A 15,079-nucleotide genomic window follows, 5' to 3' on the forward strand; every position below is an offset into this window, starting at 1 on the left:
TTTACGCGCGCTTTATTTCGCGCGCACACTCGTTAAAATTCTTTTGTAAATGTATAAAATTACCAAAACAAGTGAGGAGGAATTTAATAAAATTACCAAGAAGTGAGGAATTCGTACACATATTGATAAATTCATTGATAAATCATAGAATCATTGATAAATAATAAAATATCGTATACAAATGATTAAATAAGATTATTTCATTGCTCAATTTTGTCCCTTAAAAGGATTTTATTTGATTGGAAAATAAATAATTCCAGTGCCACTATTTTTCTTCAATTTAGCAATTGTTTAACTTAATGATTAAGAAATTTTAAATAATATAAGCATAATGTGATGATGTTAAAATTAATGAAAACCTGTATATTCAGAGCGTTGAAACAAAATAGTTAAAAGAATGGCATATTGTGTATAACAATGTCATAAAGGGTGAATGGAATTATCGATTGAACGCGTTTTATTTTATAATCTGTCCACGCATTTTCATTGACCTTTTAGTTGGCTTTATCATTTAAAATGACGAGTCACGTATACTATGTAGGTGCTACGGATACAAAAGATATTCAAACGACATTTCTTGCAATCATTGCAGCAAAATAAAGCAGAGTAAGTTTTCAACAAAGCATAGGACGTTGAAAGATTCTTACAAGTAGAAATCTTCGAATAAATTAAATTACTATTTTATTTACATCGTTGTTTTCATTATTTTTCCATAATTATATCGTCAGTGATGCTATAAGGAATGGAAATTGAGACTTGCAAGGAAGTAACTAATTTCTTCCCTAAATTGGATATTAAAATTAGAGGAAATGATATAATAAATTCATAGGTGTAACGACGATTAATATAATGACGCGTCCTGTAAATGAATGTAAATCGAAGATCGCAAAAAGATCGGCCGTTGATTTGTTCAACTGGTATATTTTCACATCAATCCTTTATGTTAGCAATACCTGATAATTTCTTCTACGAAGAAACGACCGGTTGATACATTAATAAGCAAGAGCTCAGTCGAAGTACTTTTTTTTTTGTTTTTCATTTTGCAAGGTAGTTAAAATTGTGTTCAACGTTGCAGAAGGTATACGAACGAAATATAAAAGGCAGATGAAACAAATCTATGCTTGAATGCATAAACGAACATCGTTATTGGATTTTAATAATTCGAACAAACAAACAGAATTAAATTATCGCAGCCCCGTTTTATTTACAAAAGCATCATACAAAATTTTAACTATTTTTATTTTTTTGTACACTACTTCCTCTTTGAGTGTTGTTAGTTTGAAGGAGCAAAAAAAAAAAAAGAAAGTTCCCGATCTGACAAACGAAAAGTGTATTTCAACATTTTTGTTACGTACGAGATTTAGCATCTCTGTCGAGTACAACTTTTATTTTAATCGCGAAACGTTTGTTTCTATCGCAGACGAGGTATATACGAGATAGGCATAGTATCTCTCTCATGGGGCTTTGTGCCGTACAAACTGGAATACCGATTTTGAAAAGAAATTCCTTTTCTGTTACATCTACAAATAATTGTGTGTTTACTAACTATTGGTTGACCGGCAACAGAAAGGCGCGCGTGTGCAATAAATTATTCACCAATGAAAATTTGCGTCTTCATATTTTTCATTACAACACAACGAGAATATTATCAACAAATCGATGAGACTTTCATGATGAAAATTATTTCAAATACGTACGCTATTGAAACTGCTTTTAATTATGCATACACGTTACAATTCTGTAACGCGTTTCTGCTTCTATGATTATCATCGTAAAAGTCATTAGTTTAAGTGAGAACAAATAAATAAAATGTTGCAAATATGTACATACGTTTTAGATTATGCGATATTTCAACAAAAAAATGTTCCGTTCAAGTGTATACAAAAATGTCAATATCGATTTCCTTATCTTGCAACTATTTCTTGTCGATGTAATGTCAATATAGATGTGTGATGGTGTTCTATGATTTTTTCTTTATTGATTATATATCGCGTGCTAGAATATCGAGGGATTCACGCAATTTGAACGATGATATTAGATTGGGTACTATTTAGTGTACGATCTCGTTTATATTAAGCGACGAGGTTAGTTTATAAAATTAACTTTCTAACCAATGAATGCACAAGTGATCGACGATGCTCGTTGTTTTACTTATCAAGTTGATCAAATATTATTTTTAATGCTATTTTCTATTAATAAAACGGAAGGAGTTAATAATTGTACGTTTATGTATATAATTTTAAGCCTTTCAAAGTTGTTGAAAACATTCATATTTGATGCGGTTCGCCAATTGCGAACGCCTTTACTCGATTTATACATACGATTAAATTTCTTCAGTAGATGGCGCTGTACTACGTTTCAAATGAATCGGTGCATTTCGTGTTGGAATGTAAAAAGTTTATAAAATTAGTTCATTGAGATTTATCGTGAATAGTGTGGGGAACAATTTATGTCACTATAGATAAGATATTTTCATTCAGCTGTTGGGAACTGCATAGAAATCCTGATAACAGTTTGGAATAATAATAGAAGAACGCGATAATAGACAATACCAGCGAAAGCAGTAACTTCGATACCACAATTCATTATCGTAACGTACCTAACTTTTTGTTAGATTATAATAACTGTTTATATTTAGTATTCGATCAATTGCAAGCTTAATAATGTTTGAAGGGTAAGTTTAAAAAAAGCTAATATCACTTGTGACGTATTATCAAATTTAAATAATATGAATTTCCCGCGAAGTGTTCGGATTGGTGCACTTACAGGGCAGTATTGAAACTGTTCACGAATTATTGGACAACATTTGCTACAGTTTTCAACGAATACATCGATATTTCAAAAGTTATTTGTACGCGTTAATTTTTATAAAATAAAGCTTGATCGAATCTGATTCACGAAATCGAATTGTGAAAAAACACGACTTTTATTCGATGTTGTTTTTCAACGAAGAAATGCAAATGGATCCATACGAAAAAAAGCGGTACGTCATACACAGATTGTGTAGATAGGAAATTATAATAAAAGTGACGTTAATATAGTGTCTGTGGTGTGATAAACGTACGAACGTCACGAATTCCTAACCTCATCTTTTTTTTTTCTTTAATTTTTTCGTTTTGCACGTATCTATAAGTATTCCTTTCTTTCGACGCAATAATATGTGATTTTCTTTTCCTTATTTTGCTTCAGGCAAGCCTTGCCCGTTAAGGCAATTTCAATGTGCAAATGGTAATTGTATACCAAGCCCGTGGGTCTGCGACTTACAGGACGACTGTGGAGACAATTCCGACGAAAATACTAACAAATGTGGTGAGCGATGAGGCGGATATTCAAATATATCGTGTATTTTGTAGAAACGCAACGGTCGACGATGCAGAAGTTTTCGCGAAAGGACATCGAATAAAATACGACCACTCGTACGCCATGCCTTGTCATATTTTATTGAATATAAAAGTGGTATTCGATAAAGAGGACAGGCTCAATCAATACCTTACTTTTAATCGTTGGCAGTAGCAAATTTTCACGAATCTACGTACAATCGACGATTAAAGGCCCAATTTTCTAACCTAAAGGATGGTTAACGGAGAAACGAGAGATCAGCATTATTTTTTAACATAAATTGCTTAAAATTTTAAACGATTTGTCGTAATTTATCGAGAAAAGAGTAGATTAAGGATAATATGAAAATTAAGCAAAAACGACAAAGAAAGAACAATCGTATAATGACAACAGGAATTGAATTGTATATAAATCTTTATCAAAAGTAGTTCACGTCTCTCGTGAATCGATAGAACAGTTTTCCGCTAAACGTGGAACCGAAAATTGATCTAAAATTCAATTGTTTCTTTATATCGTAAATCCTTTGATCGAGAGCTCGCAAGATGAAATGTCTTCGGAATGAAATTTGCTGCAACGTGGCTTGATACAAAAACATATTTCCCAATGCAGCAGCTTTTTCCTCTTCTCGCGATCGAGTGCTTTAGGCACGAGCGCGTTCATGCGTATATATTCAACGAACTATCTAGTTGACAAACAAGATGCGTATAACGCTATTTACTCGCATGAAGTTAATACGTCGTTGCAGATAGTAATATATCTGGCTACGTAACGCAAAACTATATTTAAAGCAACGTTAAATATAGTGCTCCTTGGTCGTAAAGCACGAGACTGTGGCCAGGGATTAATCTCCCGTGTTTGTTTACGGAACCAGTTAATAATCTGTTCTGCGGTAATTTAATTGTATTTCCAATACTATCGAAACGTCATCAATAATCTTACCGAGCAGTACCTATCGTTAATGTTTCCACAGGTCAATTACTCTATTCATTTATTGACAATGTAATTTCATTTTCGGAATATCCAGGGAACGTCTTGTGAGAATTGAATTTATTTGGTAGACCTTTTATGGTAAGAAAGAATAGTTCTTTTAAATGTTTCGTCACTTGTAAAATTTCTTCTATCTTCGAATGTAGGAAAAAGAAAAAAGGGGGAAAAAATGTAGATAGACAAAATGTATATAAGAGTAGTACTTTAACTATTTAAGATTCAAAGAGAACCTCTTTTGTAAACCTTTGAATATGAATTTGTCAAATTTTCCATATCCACTGGAATATTCTTATAGGTTAGGTCGGATGATATTTGATAATATTATCATTACTTATATTACAAGAAGAGAAGCAGAATTTCGATTTCGCGCTATACATTAAGGCCAGAACTGTTGGAGAAATTTGATCCTAAAGGAGGCCATGTTGTTTTGCCATTGAGATGGTGACATGTTCGTCATTGAACGTAACGTAACATCGACGATAATATATCATTTCATGATTGAGTTCCTTCCAAGACTAAGCTTATTAACTACACATTTTTGAGCCAGTTCTCCTATTGTTATACATACACTACCGTGCATAAGTATTTGGACACCCGATGCGATCTAATTAAATGGTTCATAGGCCTTTATTATATTGCAATATTTCTATATTTCTATTTATTATATTGCAACAATGAATGTCGTTGAGGTATAGAAGATATTTACCAACAAATTAATGAAAATTATTAAATATTGCGTTCGTCTATGTGTCCACCTGAAATATTGAAATATTCTTCTTCTCGTAGAATTTCATCTATTCTTACTATATTGTCCACTTTATTTGCACCAAAACATTACATTACCACCTCCATGTTTCACCGTTGGCACAACACATTGGTGTAATAATTTTTCATGAAATTTTCGACAAACACTTGAAGCCGTTAAACTCAAGTGTTTTCGCAACATCAATTTTTCACCAATTTCAGTTATTGCTTTTTCATTTATACTAATTCATGTGAAATGTTATTTTCATCGGTATTTATAAACATTATGTGGGTCGCCTGGGATAAGATCGCAAGCCAAGACTATATTAGAGAGTTTTATTTAAAGTATATTTCCTGTATAGTGTCCAAATACTTATGCACGGTAGTGTATGTATTTACTCATTCTTCCAACTATCTGCGTCTGTAATGCGCATATCGTTGGGGAACGATGCATTCACAGAACAAAAAGCAGCACGTGTCACAACCTTACTGTCGCATACAAAATCGATCTATTAATTTGTTCACGAAGCATTTGCATTCATCGGTATCGATTCTTAACTTCGTTAACCAGCTGTACAGGTAACTGATTAACAGCAGCACGTGACAAGCTCGTCCAAACGAATTTGCAACAGGGGCTAACTGTTCAAATTATATTTATTAAAAAAATTAACAAATATCTTCGCACTACTTTTCACATTCGTGCTCATTATGTGCTTCTTTTCTTTCTTTCTCCGAAATACTCAAAGTATGATACATATAATATGAGCCACTCAGAGAAGCCAAAATGACAAACTTCGTCAAATGAAATTTATTACATTATTTTATTTTTTTTTAATGAAGATTTAAGCACCAAGCGTGTACTTTGATACCTAAAATTGGAAGAATTTCAAAATCATTTGGCTTCTGAGTCTTCTATTGTTGAAATATCTAAGGGAAATGACGCTTAAACTGTTACGATAATCGAAGTTTCTAACGATTCGCACAATACTTGACTGCTTTCACGTTCTAACCAATCGAGATGTCGATTGTTAACTGATCTAACGTACGTTGCGCGTGACACGTCGCTGCCAGTTCTGGCAAGGATGACAGAATACGTGCGTGGTACGTCATTTCAACCGAAGCGTTTAATATGTGTGCTTGTCGCCATTCATCGATCGTACGAAGGCATAGGAGTAATTGCGGGGCTTAGGGATCAGGAAATCGTGCAGGTATCACGGTAATACACAGTCTAGGGCTAACGTTTATTTTATGCAACGTTTCAGGCGAAGCGGGAACAGTTACAATCTGAAAAGAGAAAAAAAGAAAAAGAAAAGAAAGATATCGATCGCGATGATAATTGTAATAATTTTATGAATACGTGATTACAGCCCTGGCTGGAATTCCGTAGAGAGATATCGACGATAGAAAAAGCCGGCGTCCTTGTTAGCCCTATGGTTTTCTTCGTCCTGATACACGAGGGATCGGTAACACGTAGGTTCCCGGCGATCTTGCATCAGACAGGTTAAGCGTTTCTAATGTACTTTTTTCTAAAGTTGCTGCCAGGTTGGCGAGTGCCATGGAGGATCGTTCGGTCTTTTCGATCGACCGTTGTAAACACTTGGCGCGAACGTGTCGCGGAGTTTTCTCTTAAATGACCATGTTAGAAATGAGTGCAAGTATGGGGAAAGCTTAGAACATTATTTCCCTTCCATGTTACTTATTCCGTATACTTCAGAATCAGTGTGCGAAAAGGTGTTGGTGACGAGAACATTAGCGGATCGTATGATAATGTTCTCGTCGCTGTTTTTCATATCGATAGCGGGAGTAACTCGAGAAATGTGAATTTCGATATTTTTTGCATAAATAGACTTCACAGGCGTAGTGTATTTTTATCATATAAAAAGGCACATTTCTAACTTTATCAGTCTCACGTTAGAGAGTAGACGAGATTATACGATCGGTATTGAAAAATAGTCAAATGCAAATTTTAAACTGCTTTTCCTAGTGAAATGCAGATTTTACAGGACAACTTAGCGATTGTTTAACAATGCGACATTGGATATCGCGATTGTAGAAGGGAAGTATATAAACGAACATGGATTTATCAAGGGTTGATTTCGAACATGAAGATGTTGGGAAAAGATGCTCAGGGCAAAAGTCTGGGAGAAGACTATGCAGAAAAAGAACCGCGAAAAGTAATGGGTATCGGTGAAGGAACCGGACGACAGCTATAGAAGCGAACACTTCGCCCTGTTCTGCTTCTCGGAACATGTTGATCTTTTACACGCAAACTTTGTTCGCATCTTTTCGTGGATGTTTTTTCGCAAGATTATTTCTCCAAAAATTCACCAAAACGAACCTTCGATTTTTCATAACAGAATTCAACTTTTATTTCATATCTACTACTCGAATCTTTTTCTCTTGTTACTTCGATGTATAAAATACCGATATTTTTGCAATACGCTCTTTTATTAGCTGAAAAAGAAAAAAGAAAAGAGAAACAGAACCGTACAATAGGAGAATTTTCGATACACTCCCGATAGAGTATCGATTATCGGGGTAATTTTCAGATAGGAAATGCCTGAAAAGATGTTCGGTTTCGTTCATAATCTTTGATTTACCGGATGCCAAAATAAAACACGGCGCCGATGTTTGACTCGAAATTAGCCAATCTTACTTTATAAGCTAAGCTGGTTGGCCGACTCCACTGTAGATGCTCGTTTTGTATCCAGACTCTACTGCTTTGTTCTTTGGTCCGCGATCCCTTCTACCCTACATTTCTCGTTTCTTTCGTTTAGGAGCGCCTTTCGGCCAGGCAGCGAAAACTTTACCTCGGCTTGCATCATCTTCCATAGAATGCCTCTCTTGCTGGCTCGTAAATTACGCGGAAACACGTCTATTCTTTTTCTTTCTTTTTTTTTTTCAAGCTATGCATTCAACTTTTACACGACAATTTTGTTTTAATAAACTGTTTTAGTAAATGAAATTTTAACGAAGATCGCAGATACACTACCGTGCATAAGTATTTGGACACTCGATGCGATCTGATTAAAAGGTTCATATGTCTTTATTATATTGCAATATTTCTACCTATAATCAGCAACAATGAATGTCGTTGAGGTGTAGAAGATCTAGGATGTAGCACCAGCAAATTAATGAAAGTTATTAAATATTGCGTTCGTCTATGTGGGTCGTCTGGGATAAGATCGTAAGCCAAAACTATATTAGAGAATTTTATTTAAAGTATATTTCCTGCATAGTGTCCAAATACTTATGCACGGTAGTGTATGCTTTTTATACTCTGTTTTGAGGGGATAAACAATAGGTTTTCTGTTTTCACTTGCCTCCACGTAAATAACACTCGAATACGTTCGTTTAATATTTTACTCGATAGTTTTTTTTCACAAATTTCACCTAATTCGACGGTGAATTCGAACAGATCGGTGAAAAAGGAACTATTTAGAAATTTTTTTCGACGAATTTTCAACAGCATTGACATCGATCGAGATAATTCCATTATTCTTCGAGTAAAGTAGTTGTTCTAACGATTTCTATCAATCTTACGACATATTACATACGTACATTACATACCTTAGCAGAAGAGGAAGAAAAAACATTCCCGTAATCGGCGCATACTTATTACGTTGAATTTTCTGAAATTACAATCACAGGCAATTGCAGTTCGATTATTCAATTTGGTTTCTTTTTCTTTCCTTTCTTCTTTTTCACATCGTATTCCGCATGATTTTCCAGGAACCCGTCGCAAAATGTCGAAACCCCGTGGTGCCAATCCGGCGAGAGTGACTTTTCGCAACGTTCCGTTGCATTAGAATCGAGCATTAGGTTCAGAAATCGAAATAGCCGTGATATTAAAGCACGTCGTTGCATGTGGTACTCTCTGTACGCCTTGAAATTCCGTCGCAAAACCGGCGAAAGATATTCGAAAGGAGTGGCGTTCTGTTAAAGTCCGCCGGCTACCAGGGTTTAGAGAAGAGCCATTCGTCTCGGCGTTCTTCTCCCGTGCCAAACTTGGTCGGTTCATCTCTCCCTACCCCCTTCTGTCTGCGACTTTTTCTTGCTCTTCTTCTTCTTCTTCTTCTTCTTCTTCATCGTCGTCGCTTCGTCTTCGTTGTCGTTGTTGTTGTCGTCGATTGTGATGGTTGTTGTCTTGGTGTTAGTGGGGGGCCCCCATAAGCCCACTTGCCGCGCCTAGGGCTATCGTAATTTGTAGCGCAAGGCCTGCACCGGTTGCATCAGAGAGTCTCCATTCTGCGGAGAACCGATTCGGCTGCCTGGCACAGACGCACATGTATATATACGAACAGCTCTCGGTACCATATAATTATGGTGAAAGCCAGTCGTGCTTGCTGATCGTACGGTGGTATGGTGTGTAGGGGCAGAGCTCGGTCGAGTCAAGTGGTCGACACATTGGCGGCCGCATCGATTGCCCGCCACTGCTGCCTTTGCTCCTTTTGCCGCTTCTCTTGAGGGTGTTCCTTCCTTCGTCAGCTACTTTCGACCAGTGTATATAAACGCTTTTTCAGCACGTCCCGTGACCAATAAAGTAAAAGAGAGAGAGTGGGAGGGAGGGAGAGATAGATAGAGAAAGGAGAGTACGGGCTTCGATTGATCCCAATTGAGTTAGAAATCGTTAGCAAAATCTGATTGGTCTGCATTCGACGGGAAAAGAAACCGAGGGCCAAACGGTTCGTTGGACTGTTCCCACGACGGAGTATTCAGTTGTACGAGAATATTCATTATAATTGCATATTTACGAATCGTCGAATTCGTACGGAATGTTTTTTGATAAATGGCAGGGGATAATAAGAGAAAAGGAAATGGGGATTGGAGAAAATAATCAGAGAGAACGAGTTATACACCTCGTTCCAATCCCGTTTTCGTCTTTTCCTGATAATTCCGCTGTGATTTACACCGCGCTTTCGTTCTCACAGGAGTTCCGTGCGTTACCAGCGTGCTCCTCTCCCCTGCGGCTAGTTGGTGCGCGCGCGAACAGCACCCGGGAATCTTGATAAGACCGGCCCTCTATTTGATTTATAGTAAATTAGCGGTGCTGAGTCTGAATTATTGCCCCGCTAAATTTCACCGGTGCTTCCAACTGATTGCTGTAAGTAGTTCGATATGAGCGCGAATTATGTTCGCAGTTATTTCCTGAAGATCGTTTAATTGCTAGCTGTGGACTATACCAACAGCACGGAATTCCATCTTGAATTCCCTTGCCGAGAACCTCATCGGTTGGTTTGTCCTGTATTATTGACCACATTCGCTTCACTTGATTTTCGTATAAACTACATAGGAGCTATGTACCAGAACTCGAACCACTACGCGATGTTGACACCGATTACGGTGGCATATATACAAAAGTTTCAGGTGATATTTTTTTTCGGATTTAATTTTCTCGCGTAAGTGTACATTGCGCGAAAAGGATTTATTTATCTGTTTCAACGGTAGAGTTAGTCAAGTTTGAAAATATTTATGCAAGAAAGTTTCATTAGAGATCATATTTATCTGTATTATCCGTTAAAAGAACGAGTTCACTGTAACTTTCGCAAAAATATTCTTCTGTCGACTGAAAAAATTGTTTAATCTGCGTACGAACCCCTTTTTTGCGTATGTCCTTTCAACGATCTCAAAACTAACACCAAATGAAAACGCAATTTCATCGAATCCAATTTATTTTCAACGACAGCCTACCCCGTTTTCTCGTTTTCCTCCTAACGAATCTCGCTAAAACACGTTCTATTTTATGCAGAGAAAAGTGAAGAATTTCTCCCTTAACTTCCGTCTCTCCGTTCGTTTTTCACCGGTGAACATCTTCATTCGCCTTTTTCCTACGACTCATTCGTTTCATCCCCGTACGCTGTTTCCAAAAGCTGTCTTAAATACCCCGTATTCGTTTAGTAGCAGAGGGAAATCGTTTCGGGTGAAACAGAGCCGAACGGAACAGGGGTTAAATTAACCTGATTGAGATCGAGGCGAAGTTCTCCGGAGTTGGTGGTGGGGGCATGATTCTGTGCCGTTTCGACGCTTCCACTTGAACCGTTCCTGCGAAACGAGGAACATTGGTGGGCCACCGGGTGCTCGAAAAAATTCCGTACCATAAAGTCGACCAGCCGGCGAGTTAATGACTCGGATGTAACTCCCGCCACACGGTTCCCGGTATCTTGGCCGTGGATCGGTCCTGTTTCCTCAGAAGAGGTGGTGGAGGATGAGGAGGAGGAGGAGGCGCGCCTAAATTTTCGAGCGGTGTATTGTGCAGCGGCGCAAAGACGTGATATTACGTGCCGGCCACTTTATACCGAGCGTTTTACAAGTATGTACTACGAGAACGCTATGAAAAAGTAGTTCGAGATCCCGGCGAATTGGCCCTTCGTAAAGGGGATGGCTTTTAACTTGAAAGAGGTTTCTCCTCAGCTCCCGTCGAAAGACGCCAACTCGCGTACCAAATATCCAAGATACCGTGTGTAACAGAACGCACAGTCTTGAGACTTTTAAGCGCGGAAGTCATGCGTGCGATTATATAAAACACGTAATTGGCGATATTATGATACCGAAAGTCGTTCTCCTTGTTGAAGAAATTATCGGCCATTCTGTGATATGCGATGGAATTTCTTTCGCCTTTTTCTCGCCGATAGCTTCGTTCCTCACCGAGTGTGGTATTTCGCGATTTCGATCAGAGAATTGCTCGCAATTTTCTATTTCTCAGATGGATCTACGATTGATCTCATGTATTTCATTGCGTTTGCTCCTCTTTGTTACGAATGGTATTTTCGTGATTTTTTTTTTTATAACTAGCGGGAAATCCTTGCGTCGAAGTGCGGTTTACTGTTAGTTATCGATGGTACATGACGTTTGCTCGTCAAGTGGAGGAGAGCTCCCCTTGACGAGTGAAAATCAATTTTTTCTGAAAATTCCTGTGCAGTTTCGGAAAGCGCATTTTCCATCCGCATTCATCGACCCTTTCCCACCTGTCCATTCTCCGGACAATATTAAATCTGACATTAAATCTGATACACGTTCTCGATTGTAACGCGTTTTATTCGGTGTTTTGGGGACGCTCGTGAGCGCCAGTTGCGCGAGAATCGGGAGAAATGTTGCACGATAGACCAGGATAAAGCGCAATAACACGCGATCTCCATTTCAAAAACGCGCGGAAAAGTTGGTGTTCTCACGCCGTTAAATAACATCCGCAAATATTTTCGTTTCTGTGACACGTTTTACGCTGGGGACTCTTTCTCGAGTTCTTTTCAATTTTTCCGTTTTTTTTTTTCGAAATAAAAAAGACTCGTCGGTTGAAAAGATCCATTTTTGAAGGAAAGTAAATTCGGATTAAGTGCAATCGGAATTCGGAATTGCGTGATCATGATCGCCGTTACGGTGCGAGATTCGAGTGTATGAAAGAAATTCGTTCAACTGCTTGAAAGGCCGCGACAGACGTGGTAATAATTACTTGTCGACGCTATGTAAATCCGCCTATCTACGTCAAAAAGCGCGTGTTCCACGTTTACTTTCGAGCGTGCACGCATACCGTCGATTTCCTTGCTCGTGCACACAAACGTCCGATACGCTTTTCGCTGATGTATTTTTCCCCTTCGAACGAGAAGAATAGTTGGTGTGAAAATTAATAGCAATTTTTCTTGTTGCTCAATCACAGCGCCGCTCGACTTTCATAGTTCCTTTATCCCTTTCATTTATTTCGTTTGTTTTCCCGTCGTTCAGAAAATTCAACCTTAACGAATCCCTGGGAAGATGTAATTTTTTAGTCGTATGTTGAAATTCCACATTTCTTTACACGACGAAATTTCACATCAAACTCGAGCAAAAATCGAAAAAACGGTCGGGACAAAAAAGGAAAAGAGAAATTTCTTATCGTTTCGAACGTATTTCGAAATAATTACAGGAAGAATAGATTATTCCTCCGTCGAACTTTGCATCGCTAATGCTGTGAGACAGCAACACTGTCGATGCCAAATTGACATAACGTATGTTACACGAATTAATCGAAACGTGTTACAAGCACGGAAAGTGGTGCTCGATAATTTCACGTATAAGCTGGTAATTAAGGGTTAAACGGCAGAACATCGTGAAATTAGATCAGGGCAAAACGAGTGAGGGAGGTAGAGCGAGGGTGTGGGAGGTATTTAAAACTGAACGTTGCACCGGATGAATAGATAATTTCGCTGTATCGAGATCATGGTTCCGTCGTGAGCGCGAACTTGCTGAAATATATTGGCCACACCGGCCTGATAACCGTGGTGCGCATTTGGAACGTTATTTTCGCGTAATCGCGGATTTAGCAGCAATTAGTTGTTCGAAATTGAGATCGTGCTCCGGCGAGTTTAACCGATTGACAGGAAATAAATAGTCTCGAGGCTGAACTGGTTAAAAATGATACGACACGACTGACCCCGTTAATAACGGAACTCGTTATCCTCGCTTTCCATTCACTGGAATCAGGCATCCGATTGTTCGTCCTCGAGGAATAAGCGGTGTAAACGATACATCCCTTTTCCCCTTCAGGTGATCCTCGCTAATTTAACCCGTTCCATTTCATCTTATCACCTGACCAAACAGAATTTATATATTCTTACACCTCGTATGTACCTATATAGGGTAGTTTCAACCCTTTGATACTGATTACCGTATAACGTATAACTAGGCCGTTACTTCGATAGTTTTTCTTACATTAAATCATATCGAAATGATATTTTCGTTCATGGTCAAGCTGAAATATATTTTCATCGTTCTCAAAGGGTCGAGGATTCATGGAATAGGTAGGCTCTTGCTAAGCTGAGCAAGAATTTCCGATCTTATTAACGCAGGTGTTAGAATTGAAGAATTTAGAATTCAGAATTTTTACCATTGATCGTTTCACGCTTGGTCATTTCGGTGGCAATCGCAACTTTTATTTATGTAAGCTCTTTACGTAAGCTGCACTTACGCGACTCGAAACGAATCACGAAATTACGAAATGCGTAAAAATGAACAGCGGTGTGGGGCAGTACCTTTAGAGAACTATTTATAGAAGCCCGATAAAACTTGTTAAACATTTCTCGAACGCTTCTGCGAGCAGCAATTCCTGAACAAATTCAACGCCCGTACCAATTAGTGCCGGTATTCTTCAGGGGTGAACTAAATACGATATTCCTCTCTCTCTCTCTCTCTCTCTCTCTCTCGAGCACCGCACCCTCGTCCATCGTGTATGAAACAATCAACGACGTAAAACTATCTACACCGTAATTAAATGAATTCTTTCCAAAGATTTTCACCTTTACTCTTCGTAAGAACATTTTTCCTCCTTCCGTTTACGACGTTTTCGTTCCCTCGGGCATAGTCGAATTTCCCGAATCGTTTCGAGGCGAGAGGTGGCCCAATTATTTCGTGCAACGTGGCACTCTTGAACCTCCAAGTCATCGGAGCCTCGTTCGCGATAAAATCGGCCAATCCCAAAGTAGCGGCACCATTTTCCACTTATATACATATACCGTATAACTCGACACGTTGTAGTCGAATTTCTCAGCGTGTAACATCGGAACGATCGTAACTTCTCTACGCCACTGATCCCCGTGAAAACACGTAACGCGAATGTACAGAAAGACGCGTGTGCGTGACAGGTAACGCCGGCGGTGCTGCTCAAGAGGTGCATTTTCTCGGCGACACACATAAACGTATACGGGGAGGCGCCCCGTTAAAGGAGGGACGCACGAGAGTGGCAAGTTTCTGCCCGCAAGAATCTCATTCCGTGTTGCTCGGTGTCCGATCCAAACCGATAGAATCACGTTACCTATTTGCCTCTACATTGTGAATCGATCGGTTGATCGTCGTCGTCGTCCGCGGTGTAACGACATCGACTTCCTGTTTCCTCGTGCACCGCTTTTTCATTTTAAGACCCGCTCCGGGCCATTTCTTGCGCGTCTCACATCGACCCTACCCAACGCGATTTCACTTTCGAGTCATCGCGCAATAAAACGAATCGAGAATGGTTTTTCCCTTTGTTTCTGTGTATGCGTAT

General features: G+C 38.6%; 1 protein-coding gene across 1 annotated transcript in view; it reads left to right on the plus strand.

Moving 5' to 3' along the window:
* The window catches only part of LOC108577007 (very low-density lipoprotein receptor-like), a 46,375-nt gene that overhangs the window by 1,022 nt on the left and 30,274 nt on the right, over window positions 1-15,079 (plus strand). Inside the window, exons 2-3 of the mRNA XM_017940090.1 lie at window positions 3,190-3,309; window positions 3,659-3,664. Coding sequence (XP_017795579.1) covers window positions 3,190-3,309; window positions 3,659-3,664 — 126 coding nt within the window. The remainder of the gene's footprint in view (window positions 1-3,189; window positions 3,310-3,658; window positions 3,665-15,079) is intronic.

This window comes from Habropoda laboriosa, unplaced genomic scaffold (genome assembly GCF_001263275.1).
Source record: "Habropoda laboriosa isolate 0110345459 unplaced genomic scaffold, ASM126327v1 scaffold54, whole genome shotgun sequence".
Taxonomy (NCBI): Eukaryota; Metazoa; Arthropoda; class Insecta; order Hymenoptera; family Apidae; genus Habropoda; species Habropoda laboriosa.